We start from the raw sequence: 25,254 nt of genomic DNA on the forward strand, positions 1-25,254 counted from the left end.
TTACAAAATCAGAAATACAAAGCGACAGAAAAAGAATACAAATAAATCTGGAATGAGCATTTCAAATTAAGTTAATATATTCTTATTGGTAGTTTACCAGGTAGTGGCAACAGTCACATTTATTGGGTAATAATTCTCATAACAAATCATGAACATAGCTCTGTGTAAAAAGAAAAGCAGATGACATTTTAATCTCATGCTACATACTAATCTGTGTGTTCCAATACACCATGCAAATACAGGATGTAGTACTGGGTGTGGATGCTGCTTCCTGAAAATGTCAATTCTCTTTTTTTACACTGCATATCCAAATGAGCAGAGTTCTGATATTCTTATGATATAAAATTTTGATTATATTGGTCTTAACAAAATGATACACGATGCAATATTCATGCCCAGAAAGAGACAAATAATCCATTCTTTCTAGATGCATTCCATGAAGTCACTACTGATGAATTATTCTAGAAATTAAAAGTGAATTATAGATTTAAAAAACCCTCAGTAATGACCACTTGCCCAAAACTTTAAAAAGTTCAAACCAGTAAACCAGACCCATTTCGCAATGTTAATTATTTCTCCCCTCACCTGAACCATATCACTGAGCAAATCAACATTCTTGAATACAGTCAACCAAAATTCAGGAATTCCTTTAGGATCATCTTTTTCTTCATCTTTCTTCTCTTCTTCAAGCTTCGCCTTCTCTTTCATTTCCTCCTTGTTAAAATTAAGAAGTTAACTCTTTCTAATATTGGAGAGTTGCACATCAATCAATATACAGTTTCATTCCAGCACCCATCATGGACAGGAAAACCTTCAGTTATGTTGTATTAGGTTAACTGCTCAACAGTTCTAGTATTCAGACAGGCACCTTAAAACTGAAGACTGTTAAGAATCCTTTTTAAAGCCCAAAGAGGGAACTAAAGTATTTTACCCACCTAAGGTTGTCTGGCTAAATTGTTCTCCTGGTCTTCAAAATGGGCAAACCACTAACAAAACTATATTGCATATCTCTCACCATCCTTCTGTTAGGGCAGCCTATGTAATATTCCCACAAAGTCCCCCACCAGGGCACTGACCACATATAGAACTAGTTGACTGCAACAGCATAATGTGCCTTCTAACCACTCCCCTGCTTCTGACCATTAAGGTGTAACTTTTGCAAAAAAAAAAATGTTCATGTTCAGGTACTCACTGAAATCTCTTCTTCCACATCTGTTTTCCATTCACATTCTTCCTCAGTAGGTTCATAAACTGCATTGATGATTTCACTCCTCTGGAAGATAAATGTTTTAGTCTTTCAGGTCAAAATGATTTTAAGTTTTACCGGAAACATGCAAAACCCATCACAGGACAAAACACTACCAAATTATGTTTTTTGCAAATAAAAGCTGCAGAAGTACTGACCCAATAAGAATTCTATCTCATGTGCCACTTCCATGTACCTAATATTTAAAATTAAGTTTTCAATAGAAGCAGTATAGTCCATACCTTGTCAAACAAGGGCTGATAAAGAGCAGCATATTTTCTTTCCAATTCATGAACTTCTTCATAGAACTTTGCTTCTATCTGTGCACATTTCACTTGAAGATTCTTGAGTGCATTCACACGTCTCTTTACTACTTTAGGCAAGCTGGGGGAGAAAGTTATGCAGCATGTTTATACCAGCAGTGATATGTCATGTCCTATTCAGAATAAGTTTACTTTAAGTAAAATGGGTCAAGCTGTTTGCTATTACTTTTTAATCTCCAAATTAATACCACAGCCTAGGCTGACACATTCTTCCTGTCAAGACACAACTATTCTTCCAATTTTTTAAAATGCATTTTTAGCATTTAAGCAAAATTTTTAGCAGTCTGCACTTTCTTGTTACTTAAGGGTCTATAAAGCAACAATGGTTTATGATTTTCATGCAGTTAATATAAGTGTACTCCACCCTGATCAACAGTTAACAGCTGATACCCTCTCAATCAATTTAATGGAAGATGACAGCTTAAAATACATTATTTAACTCCCTCCCAAGCAATCTGTGAACTAAGCAAGCATCAAACTATTGCCAGTTTAAGTGTTCTCCCACAACTAAAACCTTTGTTTTCTTACTTGTAATACGTCCCAAAGTGAGAGTGCATTCTGGCGACAATGAGGTTTGGAATGGTATTTCAATGAGGAAAACAAGAATGGCTATTAAACATAGCTAACAATATGTTGGGGCACCCTGGATAGAGTCCAGTCTGGGTCACCTTTATCCTTTTTACTATGTAGTCTGGCATTATAGACAGCTGTGAAACAACGGCAGATGTGCTCTCTGTATTTCCACCAGGATGAAATGCAGTTGCTAGTGGAACCACACCATGCACAGGAAACAAGTGGGGGGTGGGAGGAATTCCTGCAATCAGCTCCGTAGCTACTACAACATACTACAACACTATTGCCCTATCAACTACAGTGTCTCCTACAACAACTACAGCATTCCTGTTTAGGACAAGGTTTTCCATTTCTCCAATGGATGTGATTACCTGACTGAAACACATGGAGCACATTACTCAAAAATATAAAAAAATAAAAATAAAATTAATGTACACATACACACAGTGGTATACCGGTAAAACAACATTCTCACACTAACATTTTACACTAAATCCAGCTTTACTTCTTTGCTACTTCTTATTTGGATATTTAACCTAGGATAAGTAAAAAAACAAAAAAAATGTTCACAATTTCATCTGGTATTTATTTATACGCACAATTGTTAGACATCCTGAACTGAGAAAGGAAGTGATCATTCTACAGCTCACATACAGAAACTACAGACTATCCATTGTCCCCAAGAGCACAGTGATAGCAATGCTCTTTTAAAAATCACAATTACTTAAAAACTGGCATACCAGCATAAAGGTGCCTTGAAATGCAAACTACAATGGTGATAGGTGACAAAAGCTGTAATACTGCTACTGTGCAAATGTAAGGGTCAGATAGGAGGGAATTTTAAAAAACTGGACCACTACTAAGTTATTAAGACATCAGTAAAACTGAATACTGTTTTCATTTTATACTTACACGTTTGAAAGCAGATTACACAGTTTTTAGAGAACATTCACACTAAACTTTGTTTCAACAATAGGATACAAATTTGTTGAAGCTTGACTAAACCATGGGGTTTAGTACTGAAGTATTATTAAAAGCCACAAGTCAGGAATTGTCTGAAAGTTAAAATGCTTTTTTTTATTATGAAGACTATTTAGGACTGGCGTAAGCAATATCTGATGGCCAATCTAGTTGAAAAATTGTGTATAAACCAAGATAATTCAAATACCTATCATTTTTTGCTCTTAAAGCACCATGGAATAACCTAATGAGCAGTATCTTACAACAAGAGGAAAAGAAAAGTCAGGCCAATTAAAACAAAGCACCAAACTGTGTAGAAATGTTACTCCTAAAATACAATGACCATTTTAATACAGGAGAACCATGAAACTCAGTTAAGGACTTACTGATTTTGATCAAGGACCTTCCAGATTAGCAGAGGTTACTTAAATATGCTGTGAGAGAAGAAAAACTATCTAAAGTCAACTGTGGCCAATAATCAGACAGAGGGGCAAGCTACACATTACATACAAATACATATGTTTTATTCTGAAAAGCAGCTTCTGGACAATGTGATTTTTTTGTAAGTGACAATGTGATCAGGAGTGCTTAACACTTCCCTTGCATGACATTTCTGCTCCAAATCACACTGCTTTCCTTGCTACTCTCAGGTTCGTCCTGGCTGCAACAGGCAAACATGCCACCTCCAACCTATGGGTTGCCAGCTGCCCTAAAGGCTGTTCTAGCTCCCCAAAGGCTGCCATCAACCAATTAATGTACAGCACCATCACTCCAACAAGTGGCCCCTTAAAGAGCCAATGCCAGCACTGTGGTCAAACTAAGCCATCATGCAAAAGAGGGACAGATGCATGGAGGTTGGGACAAGATGTTTGGCTTTTGCATGATTAAACATGTCCCATATATAGGGCAAAATGGCAGCCCAAGGAAGAGGTTCTAGGTTCTCTCCAGGCTATGGAGGAAAGGCTTGGGAATTGAAGAGTAACAAGGTGGACTGAAACCCCTTCTTTCTCAGCATCGGAGGCCTTTTGCAAGGCCAAGAAGCTCAGCTGGGACTGTGGACATGGACCCAAGGGAATTACAACCTCTTGGATTCCTGCAGCATGAAGTTTTGTATATATTTTGGGACACTCACTACAGCTAGCACTTTGGATCAAAGGACAGGATATCTTAAGCACTGCCAAAATAACGACACTTTTTCTAACCATGGAAAGCTACCCTAGTATTAGCCCATTGAATTCTATGGGATTACAGTGGGGTATCTCTGCATACAATTGCACCAAAAATGCCTAACTTTCAGTTGAAGCTAGTATTGTAGAAATGTATTCATAAACAGCTCAGGCCATGTTTTATTGACAAAGGGGAGCAGCTAGCATAGCAGTGATAAGTACTATGAAGCTACAGTTCAGGATCCACATCAGGTACCATTGCAATGGCCTGAACTCAGGGCTTTCCACTGAGATACTAGATGACCCTCTTCCAGAATATGGCTGCACTGGCAATACTTTTAGAAAGTGATATACTACACAGGATGTACACTTCCAGAAAAATGCCCAATCAGGGTGACTTTTTTTAAAAAAAAAAAAGATTCCAAAGTTAGCTTATTTTCTTGATGTAAATTTTCTCCCCCACTTTTTCTTATGAAACGCCTAGTTTCAAAAGAATGCAGCTGCCTGTAAAAAAATTCATAGTTAAGCAAGAGAGTTACCAAGGCGGAATAACAGGTATGCTCTGTAAAGCTCTCAGCAAGAAGGAAAGAAGTATGGGGTGAAATTATATGCTTCATACATGGAACCAAAAATCTACCTGGAAACCTAAACCAATACTAGGCAACCACACTGTGATTTTATAGTCTATTTTTCCCATCAACACTAACAGATCAATCCTAAGAAAGTCTACTCAGAATCCTACTTGGTCTATTCAGTGGCAATCCTAGGAAAGTGTTCTTGGGATTACACTCTATATAACCTTAGTTTTCTGAAATATCAGCCATTAATTCTCAAAAGCCCATTGCTTTTCTCTTGATACAGTTCACCATCTTATTATTCTATTTATTTTTTAATACTAAAGATAACAAACAATTTTTTGTTGCAAACTATTTTTTCTACAAAGAGGAAAAGACAGCAAGAACACAGATACAGACTGGAGTAACACTTTACCTTTCTATATATCCTGTAGGTGTTCCAACCAGACCATCAAGTCTTTCCTGAAGAGCTGCAAGAATCTGTGGATTCTGCATCATTTGTACAGTCAGCTGACGAGCTAAATAAATCCAAAAGGAAATTTTAAAAATGTCATACCAATGCAGTATGTTTAATCTACTCATACACCAGCAGAATGGTTTTTTTTGTTAATAGACACAAAACATTAACATGTGTTTATGTAGAAATCAAACTATCCAAACAAATCTAATTGTCAAGTCTATACAGAATCAGGTATTAAACATTTTAAGTAGACTGGACAGCTCAGTATAAGGATATACAAGATCCAAAAACTTACAATTCAGTCACAAACTATTTCCAACTAATCAACAAAATTACAGCTAGCTTTTCTGGAAGAAACTTAAGTAATATAGGCAATATAACAAAAACTGGCTGCAAGATCAGATTAGTAATTAATGTGGAGAATATAATATTTACGCTGTAAGAAGAACCCTGCTGGAACAAGCAAGTGGTCCATCTAGTCCAGCTCCCTGTTTTTCACAGCAACTAATGAGTTACTCTGGACAGCCAATAAACGGCATAGAGCCCAAGGCCTTCCTTCCTCTCATGTTGCCTCCTGGCACTGATTTTCAGACGCTTGTTGTCTCAGAATATCATTCTAGTGACCATAACCAGCAGTCATTAAAGGATCTATCCTTCATGAATCTGTCTAACCCCTTTTAAAGCTATCCATGCTTGTTGCCATCACTACATCAACTAACAGTAACTTCCACAATTTAATAGCTCATTAAGTAATATTTCTTTTGTCTTGAATTTATTGTTCATAAACGTTATTGTGTGCCAAGTTCTAATATTTTGGGAGATGGAGGAAAAGCTCTGTCTACTCCTCTCTATCTTGTGCATTATTTTATAAACAGCATTTCCCTCTCTTTTGCAAACTGAGAAGTCCCAGACTCTTCAGCCTTTCCCCATAGGAAAGGCGCTCCGAACTCTTAATCATCCTGATTGCCCTCTTTTGCACAACTCTGCAGCACCCTTGTTGAGATATGGCAGTAGATAATGCTCCAGATGATGTCACACCATACAAGAGCTATTTTATTTTTCTGCTTCTTTCCTGATACTTCCCAGTACAGCGTTTGCCTTTTTCACCACTGCTGTGCGCTGAATCCAGTACTGCATGAAAGGACAGGCAGGCAGTCTGCATGCAGATTGCACACAGTCATACTGGCCCCAAACAAAACCCAAATCAAAGGCATGTAACTATTCTGCCATGAAAGCTTGCTGGCTCTCTACGTGGGGCTTCCCTTGATCCTGCTCTAGAAACTCCAGCGGGTGCAGAACACAGCAGCCCAGTTGTTGGCATTGAGGCCTACATGGGCACAGATGCATCCAGTGCAGCGCAAACTGCACTGGCTACCTCTTGAGTACCAGATCTGGTTCAAGGTCCTTACCTTTAAGGCCCTTTATGGCCAGGGGTCTGCATATCTTTGGGACCGCCTGTCTCCATATGAACCCCCCCCCCCCCCCCACAGGCTCTGAGGTCTGCTGCTCAACATCTTCTCATAGTCCCTGGTCCTAAGGAAGCCTGGGTGGCTTCAACGAGGGCCAGAGCCTTTTCAGTCCAGGCCCCTACCTGGTGGAATAAGTTCCCGCTGGGGATCTGGGCCCTGCGAGACTTATCAAGGTTTCACAGGGCATGTCAGATGGAGCTCTTCCGCCAGGCTTTTAATTAATCCAGCGGGTGCCCTTGAAAGTCATCACTTCCCCCAGCATTTCACCCTTATGGTGTTCTGTTATGCTGTTAATCATCAACCACATGCTGTTTACTGCCACAGATTGTTTCCTGTGCTGTTCCTGTTTTGTAATGTCTGTTTTTATGATATTATTTTAACTGTTGTTTTATTGTTGTAAGCCGCCCTGAGCCCGCTTGTGGGTAGGGCAAGATATAAATCTAAAAATCAAATTAAATTAAGCTTAACCCACCTCACAGGGTTGTTGTGAGGATAAAACGGAGGACAGGAGAATTATATAAGCCACTCTGTATTTCCATAGGAGAGAAATTAATTAACAAGCAAATGTAATATCCTTCACTTAAACCTATTTAAGGGTCAAACTACTCATTACACTACACTTGATCTTAGCCAAAAGGCCGAGAAGCGATACTCATTACCGTTTTTAAAGAATTCCCTGGACAGCCACACAGCAGCTGTGAAGAATAACTTGAAAGATGAAGATAAAGAAAGGAGAGTCCAAATGGGTTCAGAACAGTGTTATCTAGAGGCTCCCTGCAAGCTGTTTTCCTGTGCAAAAACTGCATTGGGGGAGGTATTTCCATTTTTGCTGCTTCATGTGCACAGCTACTCCTTGTGGAACAGAAGAATCAGGGAAATAACTCCACCCCCAAATGGTTTTCACACAGGAAAACGACCATTGGTACACACCGTGAGGGGTCATTCTCCTCTGAGTACAGGAGGACACCTTGGGTGCTTTCCACCATCTTGTCAGGAAGAAAGAAAATAGAATTATTCTTCCTCTTCCCATGACCCTGGAACACCCATCTCCTCAGTTGGGATACTCCGAGAAGCAGTTCCTAGACTATCAACCTTACTCAAAAAATCAAACCGCAATAACGAGTTAAGATGCAACAAGCATAAACAAAAAGAACTGTAAAGCAGCAAAAAAAAGGAACAGACATGGCAGAACAGGCCCTAGTATGAGCGATATAGCGAGGAGGGCAAGATGTCCTCCTGTACTCAGAGGAGAATGACCCCTCACGGCAAGTACCAATGGTCGTTTTCCTGTGTGAAAACCATTTGGGGGTGGAGTTATTTCCCTGATTCTTCTGTTCCACAAGGAGTAGCTGTGCACATGAAGCAGCAAAAATGGAAATACCTCCCCCAATGCAGAGTCATAGGCCATCTTGGGTTCTCCTATAGCAGTAGATTAATGACTGGATGGGGCATCACTCTCTTCCAGGAACACATGTTGTAAAACGTGTCTGCCAAATGCTGCTTCTGCTGAGCTGTAAGTGTTTAGTTTGTAGTAACGAACGAATGTTCAAATAGAAGACCATGTTGCGGCCCTGCATACTTCGTCTATCGAAGCATATTTGTTAAATGCCGCATTAGTTGCCGCACTTCTGGCTGAATGTGCTGTGATTCCCCTGGGTACATCTAATTTCACTGCTTTATAGGTTTCCGTGATGCATTGCTTAATACCATAGCTGATGGCTGAGGTTGACATTTTTTGGCCGACCTTTGGTGGTGCAATATTGATAAACATGGCATCCGTCTTCCGGATTGGTTCAGACCTAACTAAATATGCCTTCAAGCAACGTCTAACATCTAAGTTATGCCACATTCGTTCCCTGAGATGTTTAGGATCTGGGCAGAATGATGGCAAATGAAGTTCCTGAGACTTGTGAAATTTAGACACAACCTTGGGTTGAAAAGTGGGATCCGTACGAAGGACACTTGTCGTGAAAAATGCAGAGTTCTCTCTTCACAGACAGTGCATTAATTTCTGAAACACTTCTCACTGATGTGATTGCTATCAGGAAGATGGTCTTCAAGTGTAACCATCTTAAAGAAATGTCCTGTATAGGTTCAAAGGGTGGTTTCGTGAGTGCAGACAAAACAGTATGTAAACGCCACATTGGAAATGTGAGCCTGTGGAGGACACTTGAGTGTGGCCTCCCTCAGGAATATCTGTATGTGTGCGTGTCTGGAAACGTCCCTTCCCTGTATCAGTCCCAAAACTGAACTTAATACTGCTACTTGTCTATGTAAGGTGGCTGGTTTCAGTCCAGATTGGAGACCATCTTGTAGAAACTCCAATATGGATTGAATTGATGGATTTAGGGGATCCTTTGCCTTTCTGCGACACCACCGATGAAATGCCTTCCAAGTAGTATTGTAGATCCTGGTGGTAGGTCCTTCCTGGAGGCCAATAATGTGTTAATGATCTCTGAAGAATAACGTAACTTCAGGAATGCAGACTGTTCAATTTCCACACGGTCAATTGCAGCCATTCTGGGTGTGGATGCCAAATTGGCCCCTGAGTCAACGTCTGGGGAAATCTTTAGCCAGAGAGGTGGAGTTGTCGATAGCTTTTGGATAGTAGAAAACCACAGGCGCCGTGGCCACCACGGAGCTACTAAGATAACCCGCGCCTTCTGGTGCTGTACCTGGCGAAGAAATCTCGATAACACCGGAATCGGAGGGAAGGCATACAGCAGCCCCTGAGGCCAAAAAAACTGTCAGGGCATCCACTGCTGCTGCTGCTAGATGAAAAAATCTGGTGCAAAAGCTGGGTATCTGATAATTGTTGTGAGAAGCAAACAGATCCATGATTGGTCGTCCAAACTGTTCGACTATCTGTTGGAATACCGACGTCTTTAGCCTCCATTCCCCTGGTTGTATGGTCGTTCAGCTGAACCAATTCGCTTGAATGTTGGTAATGCCCTTGATGTGTTCTGCCCTGATGTACAGAAGGTGATGTTCTGCCCAGGTGAATGTCTTTGCTTCTCTGGACAGAGCCGAGGATCTCGAACCCCCCTGATGGTTCAGGTAAGTCTTTGCAGCCACATTTTCTGTTCATACTAGTACGTGTCGCTTCTGTACTTGTTCGGTGAAGAATAATAGGGCTAGACGGATTGCTCGCAACAATAATACGTTGACCGGAAGTTGAGCCTCTGACGGTGACCAGCGACCCTGTGTTGGGATGTTGTCGAGCGTTGCTCTGCATCCTGACAGACTGGCATCTGTGAACAGCTGTATCTCCCTGGGAAGGTAGTAAATTGGCGAAGGTTGGAATCCCTGGACCTCCACTTCAGAGATTGCTTGACCGCTAAGGTGACCTTGATCTATGGGTTCTATTTTTCCATGATCTGGTATTGGTGGGGGTGGAGCAAGCTTTGTAAAGGTCTTGTATGTAGTCTGCCCCACTGAACTGCATCTATGTATGAGATGAGTAAACCCATCAATTTGGCTAAAGTCAATAACAGAGTGTAAACACTCCGGATGACCAGATTCACGAGCTGCTTGGTTCTCTGGATCTTGTCGTTTGGGAGAAAAAGTGAGTTCTTTCATGTGTCTATGACCATCCCCAGGTGCTCCAACCACTGTGTTGGTTCTAGAGAGCTCTTGGATAGATTTATGAGAAAACCGTGTTCCTGTAAACAACGGATAGTTGTTTGGACATCTGACAGAGCTTTCTGTTTGGACGATGATCTGATCAAAAGATTCTCTAGATATGGATGGACATGAGCCCCTTGTCTGAGATGAGCCCAATGTTCACCATCACCTTTGTAAAGACTCTGGGGGCTGTGGCTAAGTCGAAGGGGAGTGCCCTGAATTGGAAATGTCCCACACAGAATCGAAGGAAACGCCGATGAGATAAAAGGATCGGGATATGCAGATAAGCTTCCATGAGATCCAATGACATGAGGAATTCCCCTGGTTGTAGAGCCTCTGTGATTGTCTTTATAGAGTCTCCATACAAAAGTGTCGGAGATGAATGAATCTGTTGAGAAACTTTAGGTCGAGTATTGCTCTCCAATCTCCATTCTTCTTGAGGACAGTGAAGAATATTGAGTACACGCCCTGACCCATCTGTTCTGTTGGTACGGGTTCTATGGCATTGATTTCGAGAAGATGTGATATGGCGTTTTTCGTGACTGATCTTTTTGTAGAATTCTTTCGAATCGAGGACACTAGGAAACGTTCCGGTGGGGTGTTTTTGAATTCTATAGCATAACCGCATGATATTATCTCTAATGTCCAGCAGTCTGTCTGGGAAGCCTCCCAGGCGTCTTGAAAATTATGTAGTCTTCTCCCTACCGGAACTGAAGTCCAGTCACACCTTGTTGAACTTTGGTTCCCGGTCCTGCTTGTCTCTACGGTCTGAGTTCTGTTTGGAGAATCTAGGATTATTGAATTCTTTTCTGAAGGGCTGCCTTGGTTGCTTCCAGGACAATCTTTTGTTATCCGAGTAAGGTCTAGATCTGGCCAAGATGTGTGAGGAATGAAAGGGCTGAGAATAAAAACCTCTTCTGAGGTGGAGAGCCAGTTTGGTGTAGTGGTTAAGTGTGTGGACTCTTATCTGGGAGAACCGGGTTTGATTCCCCACTCCTCCACTTGCACCTGCTGGAATCGCCTTGGGTCAGCCATAGCTCTGGCAGAAGTGGTCCTTGAAAGGGCAGCTGCTGTGAAAGCCCTCTCCAGTCCCACCCACCTCACAGGGTGTTTGTTGTGGGGGAGGAAGGTAAAGGAGATTGTGAGCCGCTCTGAGACTCTTCGGAGTGGAGGGCGGGATATAGATCCAATATCTTCTTCTTCTTCTATCAGGTCTCCAAATGTTCCTTGGCATGGCTTTCTTTTTGTCCTTAGTTTCCACTAGAATCTTGTCTAAGGCACAACCAAAAAGCTTTTCTCCTTGAAACAGATAAGAAATCACGATATGTTTGGAGTGATTGTCTGTGGGCCATGCTCTCAGCCAGATGCCTCTTCTGGCTACTGCCTCTGAAGCCAAACCTCTGGAGCAAAAGGTGAGCGTGTCTAGAGATGCATCGGCCGTGAACTCTGCTGCTTTAAGCAGCCTAGTGGTTTCCTCAATTAACTTGTTATTTTCTGGTAACAGTTGCGTGAGTCTCCTAGCCCAGACTATAGCTGTTCTAGATACAATAGAGGATGCTGTACATGCCTTTATTGCCATGGTTACCGCCTCGTGTGACCTCTTTAATGCCAGATCAATTTTCTTGTGCCAATTGTCCCGGATGGAACCATGACTGTCTTCTGACACCAAACCCGGGTTCTGAAGTGCCATCACTGGGGCATCCACTACCAGAACCTGTAACATCTCATTTGCAAAAACAGATAAATCATATAGCTTTTTCACAAACCCAGGAAACTGACGATTGGAGTTAGGTTTTCCCCATTCGGCTTTGAGTTGTCTCTCAAAGAATTGTGGAAATGGGAAACCTTAGCAGTTGTGTGTGAACCTGGAAAGAACTCCCTATCCCCAGTAGTTTTGTTTCTGAGATTGGGATCAATACTGGTATTCTCTTCCTCAGAGGAAGAATCCTGGAGCATCAGTGCTGCCATTAATCTGGTTAACAAATATTGGTAATCATCAGCTTTAAAGCAACGAACTGACTGTTCAGGAACACAGACATCCTCCACCTCCTCATCTAAGATAAAGCTCTCTTGATCTTTGGGTTGTGACTCCACATCTGAATGAATCTCCTCTGAGTCTTCCTCTAGTATTCTAGAGTCAGAAATCTGCTTTCTGGCTACCTTAGCTGGCCAATTGCTATTTCTGGGCAGACTTTGTTCTGGGCGACGTGGAGGGGGAGGAGGAGGGGAAGGAGATCTGGACCCTACTGACCCCATGCCCTAACTCCCGATTGGCAAGCATTGGATATTTCAGCCCTAATAGTTTGCTGGAGCATAACCATAAACACGTTAGAGAAGGGTCCCTGGGGGTTGGGTACATTACCACACCGTTGTTTCAGGGCTGGGTCTGCAGCAGAGGCTTGATCCGACAGGGGCTGGCCTCCTGTAGTGGCTCCCGACTGGAGATTGGCAACCAGCACATGAGGCAAAGTAGATAACTCATGGCGCCGATCGGGTGATATTCGCACCAAAAAAACGCCATCAAAATGGCTGCAGCCAGTCGCAAGCTTCTGGTAGGGGGGAGCTTCGAATGCGTCCGCTGCTGCCCCTGGAGACTGGAGTCACTAGAGCGGAGAACGTTGCCGGGAACCACAGCAAGCTGAGAAGACATGCCGGTTACGCATTCCTTTCCCAAGGCATCGGATTGAGGGCCGGGGAAAGATGTGTCTTCTAAGAACTTGTCCCTGAAGCCTTCCATCTGCTGCTTCTTGCAGCGCGCAGCAAAAAACCCCAGCTGCTTTGAAGTAGCCACGGCAGCATCGTTCCTTCACTGATTGTAAGGGTATGAGCGAAAATAGAAGGTAATGAAAAAGACAGTAATAGAAAACTAAAGCTCAGGAAAGTTGTTAAAAGGAGTAAGGTTGGAAGAGTGAAGAATTAAATAAGAAATAAGGGTAAGTTGATTCACTATCTTTTGGAGCTAAACCAACTGGTTGCTCTCCCTTTAGAGGCAGGAAAGAAACTGAGGAGATGGGTGTTCCAGGGTCATGGGAAGAGGAAGAATAATTCTATTTCCTGCCTTCCTGACAAGATGGTGGAAAGCACCCAAGATGGCCTCTGACTCAGAGAGAGAATAGCTGGGGGGGCAGAATCCATTCCAAGCCTATTTGAGTCCTCTCCCCCCCCCCCAAGCTGTTCCCCACAGCTGCTGTATGGGCTGCAGGGAACATAAGCTGGGTCCAGGCTCCCCAGCTCTTTAAGGACATGTAACATGTAGTTTGGCCCCCAAAGAACCATATGTAAGCTTCTGAGCGCTTTAGAGTTTCTTGACTCAGCTGCTAGATAATATTACCTATTTTGACTTTCACTGAAGTGGAATTCCACCTAGTTCATCATTTACGTGAATGATCAGTTTTGTTGCCATAATGACTATTACGTTTTTCTTCCGCTTTCTGCCTTTCAAGTGATCCACATGTCCCATCTGATACAAGGGACACATTTGATTGGCTGCTGGCTTTTATATTTTTCAGTTAGAGGATATCACTCTTCCTTCTTCCTAGAACGCTAAAGTTGCAAATTGATACTATCCCACTTAATATATTCTGGTCTGCAGGGCATTCTAAACAGGATGTCAACAAAGAGGCTTAAAATCAAAATCCAGAACATTTTCTCTCTCTTTTAAAAATACACATCCAGACTGATGAAGAATTCTAGAAAACTTAGAAGCCAGAAAACTGTATTGTTTTATTTTGGCAGGTCCTAATAAAAGGTAATAACAGAACCATCAATTGTTGTCTTTCCTTTGCAAGAACAGGTGAAGGTGAACATTTTACCAACTGGTTTCATATTAAACTGAGAAAGCATCTCTTGAATAATCAACACAATACAGCTAAATACATTCAACCTCAGCTTTTTTTGCCATTACCTTTGCTGTTGGCATCCTCTCCAGTTTCTTCTTCTTCTACTTCTTCAACATCTTCATCTTGCTGGTCAAGTTCAGCCTGCTCTTTGCTATTAAAATCCAAGTCAAACCAGAAGGTTAAATTTCTTCAAAGGATTTGAGCATTTGGGTTTCCTTAATTACATCCTGAGAAGATAAAAATCTTTGAAACTGCTGCTGAAATAATACGCAGCCCTTGGGTGAACTTTCCTTGTAGCATTGTTATGAATACTTATACTGGCAAAAAGTCACCACAACTAAGGACAAATGCTCTCATACTTCTATCCACGGAGCAAGAATAGCACTATAGATTACAGGTATAACTCTACAGATTCATTCTTCATCCCTTGTAACTCCCTCTCCTTCCCATTTTTGCTTAAACATTAAGTAACATAGTTTGATATCAAATATAAATCTCTTCCAGTGTTGTGTTTCAACTGTAAATGTGTAGATTTAAAGCCCTATACTGCCTGTGCAAGCAGCAGTTGTTTCTGACTCTGGGGTGAAGTTGCTTTCACAACGTTTTCATGGCAGACTTTTTTTTACAGGGTGGTTTGCCATTGTCTTCCCCAGTCATTTACACTTTACCCCCAGCAAGCTGGGTACTCATTGTACCAGCCTCGAAAGGATGGAAGGCTGAGTGAACCTTGAGTTTGCTACCTGAACCCAGCTTCCGCTGGCATCAAATTCAGGTCGTGAGCAGAGCTTGGACTGCAGTACTGCAGTTTAACATTCTGCGTCATGGGGCTCTTAAACTACACACACACAAAATACTAATACTTCTGCAGTTCATCATAAAAGTTCTACGGACACACTCCAAGAATGCTAATGAAGAAGAAGATATTGGATTTATATCCTACCCTCCACTCCGAATCTCAGAGCGGCTCACAATCTCCTATATCTTCCTCCCCCACAGATAACAGTCTGTACATTTAACCACTACACCAAACTGGCTCTCTTGATATTGATACCAGATTTCTGCAAGTTGACAGTTTGATTTTTATTTTCTTAATGTATAAATAAACTACGAACAATAAGTATAGAATCTGCAATCCAAACTCTACTTGGCTACTTGTGGTGGAAAGTTCCGACAAGTCACAGCTGATTTATGGCAACGCCCTCGAGCTTTCAAGGCAAGAGACATTCAGAGGTGGTTTGCCATTGCCTGCCTCCACATCATGCCCTTGTATTCCTTGGAGGTCTCCCATCCAAACGGCCAACCCTACTTAACTTCAGAGATCTGACAAGTTTAGGCTAGCTTAGGCCATCCAGGTCAGGATACTTGGCTATTTGCAAAACTGAATACTGATTGAGGAACTTTTCATTTTCCATTTTTCCAAATCATACTACCTTATATTCAGCACCAAAAGCAATTGCGATTGACATTGTGAGGAAGAGGTAAGACAACACTGTCTCTCTGATTTAACATGGCTCACCAAGATGAAAAGGAAAGAGACAGGTACAAACATAACACTAGTGATTTTAGACACATTTAACAATACCTCAAACATACACTAGAACTAGAGTGAGGCACGTCCTGTAATCACTGTGACAGGACTTAAGGGCATGCAATGTTCTCCATTTTGCAACTTGTAGGCAAGGGGGAAAATGTGCCTTCATATGACATCTATGTTTTCCCATACCCATATGTGGCCAATATTTTCTACCTCCTGTGGAACCCATTCTTATTATAAGCCATTTAAGAGATAATATTAAACACAAACACTTACAATGAAGTCAGCTACCTCTAACCCTCAGGACAGGATGGGACAGAAATCTAAATACAGTGTGTGCATAGCACTTGTACAGTACACAATGTAATAGTTTTTCTACTTAAAATTCAGTGTTATAAAAAAAATCTACTATTCTTAAAGCCAAACATCTAAAATAAAGCTCCATATACTCAATAAATTAACCAAAATTAAGCAGATTCACATATACTTATTTAGCAAATTTTATTTTGCATTTGCTAGTCCTAGATACTTACAGGGCTGGACAACAAAGTCATGCCCTGACCATTAGAAATCCTGCTTAGTCATTATACTTCAACCCATTTCAAAGGCGCACTTCCAACAATACTGCAACTCTTATTATGGGGCAGCATAAAGATTTCCTAAATGAATAAACATAGCACTTTGAAAAAGTACAGTTGTGATTTACCCCAAATTATAGACTGTACTTACTTGTCAATGTCTGCCATTTTTCTAGACCTGGGAAAAACTCTTGGTAGAGTGAGGAAAGGAGGGAGAGAGAAAAAAGTCAGTATACATTTAAATGAAGAAATACTCTTTAGCAATTCATTGGAGACAGACAAGTTTCTGCATATTTAAAAAAGAAACTTTACTCCTTCACTTTGATGTAGCTGTACTGTGTATTCCCTCAAAATAACAGATGCCCAAGACAAACACACTCTCGCTACCATAACCTGTCTGTGAAGTGGCAAGTATTCAGGGTTGATTTTTCCATGATAGTCAATACCCAAGAGACTACTTGCAAAGCTCCTGCGGCGAGTCACTACACACAATGACATTAAGTTGTCTGACATTACCACCTGGATCATCCATGTTGTTGTGTGAAAAGTATCCAGGCTGCCAGCACTTCCCCACAACATCTCAATAACATGGGATATTTGACTTCTTCACCATCCCCAAGTCTACTGCTTTGGCATCTCTTTGCTTTCCTCCCCAATCACAATCAACCAATATCATAATGCCCTTGTATAAATCAAAGGTGCGATCTCATTTGGAATACTGCGTACAATTCTGGTCACCGCACCTCAAAAAGGATATTATAGCATTGGGGAAAGTGCAGAAAAGGGCAACTAGAATGATTAAAGGTTTGGAACACTTTCCCTATGAAGAAAGGTTAAAACTCTTGGGGCTCTTTAGCTTGGAGAAACGTCAATTGCGGGGTGACATGATAGAGGTTTACAAGATTATGCATGGGGTATTTCTCACAATACAAGAACTCGTGGGCATTCAATGAAATTGCTGAGCAGTCAGGTTAAAACAGATAAAAGGAAGTACTTCTTCACCCAAAGGGTGATTAACATGTGGAATTCACTGTCACAGGAGGTGGCAGCGGCTACAAGCAATATATATATATAGGCCACTGTGTGATACAGAGTGTTGGACTGGATGGGCCATTGGCCTAATCCAACATGGCTTCTCTTATGTTCTTATGTACTTAGAAAGATTCAACACTTGCTGTTTACATCTCTAGGAGAGTTAATATTTATTACCACTACTGGTTAACCCATTTTGCACCCAGCTGCAGAGAGAGAGAGACTAAAAATGCTAAGAAAAAAAATCAATCCCTAACTAGTGAGTAAATATAGGACACTATATTGGAGAAACATTCTGACCCTTTCACACAGCGTGTCGAGTCCACATTAAGCTGACCCGGTTCTGTTCCGAATATTTTTGTTCCGGATATTATAGATCAGACTGCCATACTGCAATTCAAATCACTCCACAGTGAAACCGTCTTCTGCTGTTCACATGACGGCACCATGCAGTTTTTTTTTGTTTCCTCCACTATGACGCACATTATGTGCACATACGCATGCACATGTTATGTGCATATCGCTAAGTAGTTAAAAAAATGGCGACCGTAAACCGGATGTCTGAGGCTCCTTTTGCTCTGGGACAGCCTTCAGACATCCGGAAGTTGGTTAATAACATAGCAGAACTATCCAGACGGAGAAAACTACAAGATGAAACCGGACAACTCAAAAAACACCACAAAGGAGCAGGTAACAAAGTAATCTGGTTTGGAGAAGGCTTGGAGGGGGGCAACAACAATTTATTACCGTAAAGCAGATGCAGCTGTCTGATTGGCCACTTTTAATCCGGTAGGAAACAGCAGCGACAACTGATTAAACTGTGCGTCTGAACAGGCCCTCTACTTTATTTTTAAGTACTCCTAGAACTGTTTATTGGAGTAGTTTTATGAACACATACAGAGAAATGCAATTGTGATCCAGAGGGATTCAGCTACAGCTTATTCCTGGGATCATGAACATTGCTCTACTTTATGGAAGTTACTAATGGCAATTTCATATACAAGAAAAGTTTTGTTAGCTGGCACATGATTATTCAGAATGCTCAGACAGCATTATCAAGTGGGAAAAGTTCCACCTTCACAGTCACTATAGCCCTGCATTGTCAGGTACAATCTGTGCCCCACTCTTGCCTCCCCTAGCTAGCTAGTTGGATTCTTCCAGTTCCTGCTGGACTTTTGAAAGCTAGCACTGCCAGCTAACAGTTGTTTAGTACCTCCTTTTCCTCAGTCAGGCTTGAGGCATTCAAAGCCATCTGTACTGGATGGACAAGCTGGTCCACTTGTCTGCCTGCTGCACAGGATGGCAGTGTGGCTTCGGGAGAAGGTTCTTCCAGGAATGAGTGGTACTGCCATAGTGTTCTCAATAGGGTGTACTTTGGTTGCTGGAGATTCCTTAGTAGGGCGCAGGGCAGAGCAATAAGCTTGAGTATCCACCAGCATATTCGATTAACTAGGAACGGTGTTGCATAACAAAGCTCTTCATGTACTACCTTACTCACAATGACCAGTTAGGACCATTAAAGTGTCAAGATATTTTGTACCCAACTAAACTGGGGTGAGGAGACCAAAATTTTTTCTTAAAATCAAAGTACAGAGGGAAAGTATTGTCCTATTACAGGGTACCAATGGTCATGAGCCATAAAAGGGTGGAATCTCAGAGATGAGAAAGGAGACATACAAAGTAAGTAGTTAAAAGGGCAGAAGGCTGGGTTCTAAATCAGGATTGCCTGAATATTACTAAAAAGATGCACTCTACAGATAATCAATTGTACCTGAACAACAATTGTACATTCACAAGGGCTGTTTTATTAGCTGATGCAACTCATACCCTCACCTTTAAATAATCTGATACAGTAGACAAATGCTCCAAAAACTCCAAATACAGCAACCAACACCACATTTCAAGAGCTAGTTCCTCTGTCTCATCCTTTCTACCCTTCTGCACTGCAGAGCAAGTAATTTAATCTCACTGGAATTCTCTATCAAGCATTTTCATCTGAACACTAGGACACTAAAAGTAATGGCATTCAAGAGACCTTCAACTGAGATTTTAGAAATCTTTCTGCCAGTATTGTTGGCACCAAGAAATAAAAAATGCTGACATTGGTAGGGGTCACTTTTAAGTATCTTTTGGTAGCACTGTTAGGCTTCACACAAATGCTCATGCCAAACACTGATTTTTTTTTAAGTTAAGCAAAACGTTACCCTCTTCAGTCATAACAGTCTAAATTAAAAATGGCTATGGAATCTAAGCTCTAATCATCCTACAATGGAGATAACATTACCTATGTTCACTGAACACCGTTCAACATTCAGAAGAGACAAACTGTAAATTTTAAATAGTGATTGTTCTGAAGCCCCTTTATAACTTCAGGAATAAGTACAGGAAAGGAAAGGAAAGGTCCCCAGTACAAGAACCAGTTGTTTCAGACTCTGGGATGACGTTGTTTTCACGACGTTTTCATGGCAAACTTTTTACGGGGTGGTTTGCCACTGCCTTCCCCAGTTATCTGCACTTCCCCCCCAACAAGCTGGGTACTCATTTTACCGACTTCAGAAGGATGGAAGGCTAAGTCAACCTCGAGCCAGCTACCTGAAAACCCAGCTTCCGCCGGGGACTGAACTCAGGTCGTGAGCAGAGCTTAGGACTGCAGCTTTAACCTCTGCGCCATGGGGCTCCTAGGAATAAGTGCAGGGGTGGCCAAATTTGCTTAACATAAGAGCCACACAGAATAAACATCAAATGTTTGAGAGCTACAAGACATGAGCATTAGATGTTGGGAAAAAGGAAATAGATGGGGAGAGAGAAAGGTGGAAAGAAAGCAACTTTAAATGCATTATCCAAGCTGCCAGGTGGCTTGGCTTAGATAAGTGATTTAAAGAGACAAATGCCTTCTCCAAGCTAGCCAACGAGGCAGTGGGGGCTTCAAGAGCCATACAATATGTGCAAAAGAGCCACGTGTTTGCCACCTCTGATATAGAGAAAGGCACTTGCCATTGATGAGAATGTTTTCATTATGGTGAGTCCCTTTCAAGGTAAACAAACTTAGTGTGCTTTTGAGATTTGCAGCAAATTTTTATTTTCATTTTCAGCTGCCTCTTTTGAACCTCTTCTTTTAATGATGCAAACTGTGTTCTTTCTGTTTCCATTTCTCTCCCAATATGTCCTCAGCAATAAAAGAAGAGAGACTGCTGTAAAAAGCACCATATTTTGCCCCTGCTTTTGGCAGGTAAGAATTCTTTTTAAAACCAGAAGAAGCTGCTACCTTCTTTCTACTAAAAAGCTTTTCCAAACCCAACAAAGATTTTCTGGGATGTTCAGTGTAATCATACACACACACACACATATACATACATACACTCAAAAATCAAGTTCCACTGAGTTTATTTATTAGATTACAAAGTGAGCCCACTCGTTTATACAGTACAGCACTATCAGATCTTACAATAAGTGGGTCTAAGCAGTCTGGAGATGCTCGTCTCTGAACCTGGGGACTCCTGCATTCAAACTATCTCCTCAGGAGTATGCATTGGTGCCTCCCTCTAGAAAAAAACTGGACTGGCTAAATGTTCCCTATGAACTGTTGCCACCCAAAAATATTTAAGGTACTGCAGAATTGCTTGTTCTTAGAAAAATGTCAGATGTCTTTACTTTTTAAATCTCTTTTGACAGGAACTTAAAATGACCAGTGCAATGTATTATTTAGTATAAAGTACATAAAATAAGTACAAATTCTAACATGTTCTTTTGTGTTACAAATAAAACCCCAGAATAACTGGATCAAATTTTCTCATGCTTTGTGAAGTTTTCTTTACTAAAAATGTGTATGTTGTACATCATTTAAGTTTGTTCTAAAACTTACGTATTAACTTTTTAAAAAATCTAACATTTTAAAAGGTCACAGGTTAGAAGTAAAAACATTTAATATGTCCATTCATTGAAATAATTAGAGGAAGCTAATTCGATTACTTAAGTTTATCATTGGCCTTTCATATAGTTAGTATAGGGTCTAATTCCCTGTAATAAGAGCCATAATACAGCTGTTATCCAGACTAATGTTGTGATTAATTGGACTTGAAAGCTGGCTAGTTAAAAATAACAATTTGGTTACCTAGTCCAACTGCAGTCTGTGCACCCCTAGTGAAGACAGACACAGGCTCACGGCAGGACTTCCTGCGTAACTTTTTTCCTGGCTTCTCTACCAACAGATATGAATATTGGCTAATTGAAGATGCCTTGTTCTCCCATCCTGAACAACATGAAGGCTCATTCACAGCATCTTCAATGTTCTATAAAAATTATGTTTCATTCAGCTCAACTATTGGCATATCTCACTCAATCAAACCAAAAGAGTGAGCCCATAAGGGACTTGTGGGAGTAGAATCCCTCAGTTTTTCCCTTCTTGCTCTGCTAAGTGCCAGGTTTATCCTTACCCCACCCCAATATTTCCATGTGCATCTTATGTTAGTTTTACTCCTCCAGTGCCTGCATATAAGCAGACATCAGAACTGCTGCTGGGGGAGGGACAGATTCATTTTTCTTATGTTTTCATATTTTTCTGTAAACCTGTGGATTAGTCCAGGTTTATAGAAATGTATCGTAGCCCTAAGTGGAGAAAAATTTTTGAAGCCATGGGGAAAAACTGTTTTTTGAGGGGATGGGAGTTTTAGGGGAAACTGAAATATATGGCACTAGGAATAAGGCCCATTGTAGAGAAAAATATACTGGCTCAAGAAAGAAGCAATGGGCGAGTGCCCCCCCCCTGACCCTTGCTGTCTTCCCACACAACCATGTGAAGAGGAGCTGACCTCTGCCATCTGTAGAGCAGTTGTAATTCTGAGTGATCTCCAGCCCTCACCTGGAGATTGGCAACAGTGATTCTCCAGGAGGAAATAGTTTGTTTGGAAGGTGGAGTCTATGGCATTGTTCCTGAGGTCCCACCCCTTCTTAAACCCACCCTCTTCAGGCTCCACCCCTCAAATCTTCAGGAATTTGCCAACGTGGAGTTGGCAACTGCTAAGTCACACTGGCTGTCATAGGGGGGCTGCTGTTGGACAGGAGCAAGCAGCCAGGCCTAGTTAAGTCATGCCAGTCAGGTGGAAAAAAGACACCCAGAGGGTGTTGCTAGCCCTAGAGTAGCTACATAGAGATCTTCTAGGTTAGGTAGAGATCTTCAGGCTCCACCTGGAGATCTCCTGGGATCACAACTGAACTCCAGACAACATCTCTGTCTCCCCCTGGAGAAAATAACTGTTTTCGAGGGTGGACTCTATGGCATTATATTCGCTGAGGGCTCTCCCTTTACCACCTAGCAACAGCCTCTGGCTAGCGCTCCCCAGTGGCCCAGACCTCATCTGCCCTGGGGTGAAGCTGAGGGGAGGAGGGAGGGAGGGACAAGAAAGAGGCAGCCACCATGGCCTCTGAGGAATGCTTTGTGAGGCCACAGTATAGAGGCAGCCCTTTCTGAGGCTGTTGATAGAAGGGACACAGAGAAGCATTGGAGATGTGTCCGTCTCTGAGGTAACATTGGCGGTTTGTTCAGTTTTCCTAGGCCTGCGGTACCCAGAAGTGTGACTGACGCATGAAGGGCCAATGGTGTATGGAGAGCAGGCATCAACCAATGGGAGAGCTCCATTTGGCCAATACCACTACTTTATTATAAAGGATACTTAATTTCTCTATAAAACCTAAACGTCTTTTACTGATTTAACAACATAAAATGGGCCTGTAACTCAGTTAGCATGCAGAACTACTTGGTCAGCATATAAAATGCTTTTTGATATAGTTATATAATCCAGAAATACGGATTATTCTCAAATGTCCCTATCTGTAGATATTTAAATCTGGAGACTGCAACCAGGACAGACTTAAGAGATCTTTTTACAAACCTGAAAAACACCCTATTTTTGCAAAAAAATGTGAAATCTAAAAATACATGAAGACATTAAACCCCTCCAATGATAAAAAGGAGAACCTGTAGCTTTAAGAAATTGCCCTCAGTGGTTGCTGCTAGGCAATCCAACTGTACTGCCAACAATCCAGCCTTGGCTTCTATCAGGAAAGGGGAGGGGAGAGGCCCTTTTGAGGCTTTTGAGAGTGGCCTCAATGAGGCTTGGCCCCAAAACACCCATCAGTCCTACTTGCTTCCACGCAACTTGTGTGACTGACCCAAGCCCAGCTGCTTGCTACTGTTCAACAGCACCACACAAAAGACAGCATACTGTCATTTCAGACCAGCATCTAGGAAACCTAGGTTTGAATAACTCTACAATGGAAGCTTACTGGGTGACTTTGGACCAGTCAAACGCTGTCAGCCTAATTTACCTCACAGAGTTGCATGAGGATAAAATGTTGCTTCAGGATCACATTGCACAGAAAAGTGGAATACACATGACATAAACAAATAATAAAACTGGAGATAGGAGGTACAGATAAAAGGTTGGTGGGTAGGAAGGAGAGAAGGAAGGAGGGAAAGATGAGGATGTGGGGCTGCCAGGAGAAAGGAAAGATACAGTGTGGGAAAGTGATACAGGAAAAAGAAAGGTACTCTGTAAATCATTGCAGGCTTTCAACTTGCTCAAGGATGGCTGAAAAGATGCGTCTGTTTTCACCTTTTTAGCCATCCCTAGGAGTTAAAGAGTGCCACCTGGGATAGTAACGAGAGACTATTCTCACCAATCCCAGAGATAATCCCAGAGGATCTGCTACCATTCTGTAGGGCTTGTGATTGTGAGGCAGAGATGTTCTGCCAGGCATTTGGTTGAGGACAGTGATGGCATGGCACTCTCACATCCTGCCCCCCCACCCCCGCCACCTTACAACTTTTTTACTCTGGGGACCAGAAGGTACTGAAAATGTGTTCCATCTTGGACACTATGCTGTTTTCTTCTGGTTTTACATATTTTAATATTGTTTTAACCCTGCATTATTGTATATTCACTGATGAAACTACCCTGAGTCCAGCAAATAAAAAATGATAGATAATAACTCCTCAGGGAGTTACAGCATGCCCACTGAGACTACCCCAACAGATAATGGTTCCTCCCCCCTCTTTTCCCCTACCCTGTCATCATCATCAACACCACTGTCTTTCCCCAGCTCTTCTTCTGCCATGGCCGTGTTCTCCTGCTGCCCTTAGCCAATTGTTTTTAAATTCCCGGTTGTAATGCAAGCCATCACCCTGTGGAATTGCTATGTCATGCAAACACTGTTTCTCTAGTCTTCTCTAGTCTTCGTTTTCCTTTTTCTAAACTCAGGTTTTGGAACTTTACTGATTTTCCTGTTAACCTGGGTTTCCCCTAGCTTTGCATAAAAATCCCTTCTCTAGAAGACAGTGCTTTATCAACAAGCATCTTTAACTGCTCTAAGTAAGGATCAGAGTTTGACGGAAGAAGGATCATTTTGAAGACTATAGCCAAGAAAGCACCATTGCTATAGTACAAAATGACCAATACTACAAATTATTCTGGAGTTCTAAAACACAGTCTGAACGCTCTTCAAGAATTCTGACCTGCAACACTGTCTAAGAGCCACTTCTGTTGAGCCTATATATTAAAAGAAATTATCAGTCTAGGTAAGAGAAGAGATGTTGGGTAAGTTTGTACTCCTGCAATCTGTCTAACATCTTTGATGCTAGACAAGATTGTAGGAGCACAAACTTTCCCAGCATCTTTGATGCTAGACAAGCTTATCAGCTGCTGAACCATTCTTTGGCAGAAATTGTAGCAAATATATTTACCTCTCTCCCTTGACACTACCTGACAAGTGTCTGCCAAATGGAGAGTAACAGCCTCAACATAAGCTAAGAGAAAACCCCTTTGCAGCATCTCTTCTGTTCTCTTCCTACCCCCAAATGCAATGGGTAGCACCTAGCGA

General features: G+C 41.7%; 1 protein-coding gene and 1 pseudogene across 2 annotated transcripts in view; both read right to left on the reverse strand.

Moving 5' to 3' along the window:
- Window positions 1–25,254, reverse strand: part of NAP1L1 (nucleosome assembly protein 1 like 1) — a 40,092-nt gene that overhangs the window by 9,424 nt on the left and 5,414 nt on the right. The window contains exons 2-7 of one of the 2 annotated variants that reach the window (XM_060245107.1): window positions 16,499–16,537; window positions 14,301–14,386; window positions 5,259–5,361; window positions 1,489–1,630; window positions 1,193–1,273; window positions 586–711 (exon numbers count right to left, since the gene is read on the reverse strand). In XM_060245107.1, coding sequence (XP_060101090.1) covers window positions 586–711; window positions 1,193–1,273; window positions 1,489–1,630; window positions 5,259–5,361; window positions 14,301–14,386; window positions 16,499–16,515 — 555 coding nt within the window. In that variant the 5' untranslated portion in view covers window positions 16,516–16,537. Of the gene's footprint in view, window positions 1–585; window positions 715–1,192; window positions 1,274–1,488; window positions 1,631–5,258; window positions 5,362–14,300; window positions 14,387–16,498; window positions 16,538–25,254 lie in introns of both variants that reach the window. The other variant, XM_060245106.1, reaches the window with a different exon arrangement.
- On the reverse strand, window positions 7,281–7,422 carry LOC132576716 (U2 spliceosomal RNA; annotated as a pseudogene).

Source organism: Heteronotia binoei, chromosome 8 (genome assembly GCF_032191835.1).
Source record: "Heteronotia binoei isolate CCM8104 ecotype False Entrance Well chromosome 8, APGP_CSIRO_Hbin_v1, whole genome shotgun sequence".
In the NCBI taxonomy this organism is placed as follows: domain Eukaryota; kingdom Metazoa; phylum Chordata; class Lepidosauria; order Squamata; family Gekkonidae; genus Heteronotia; species Heteronotia binoei.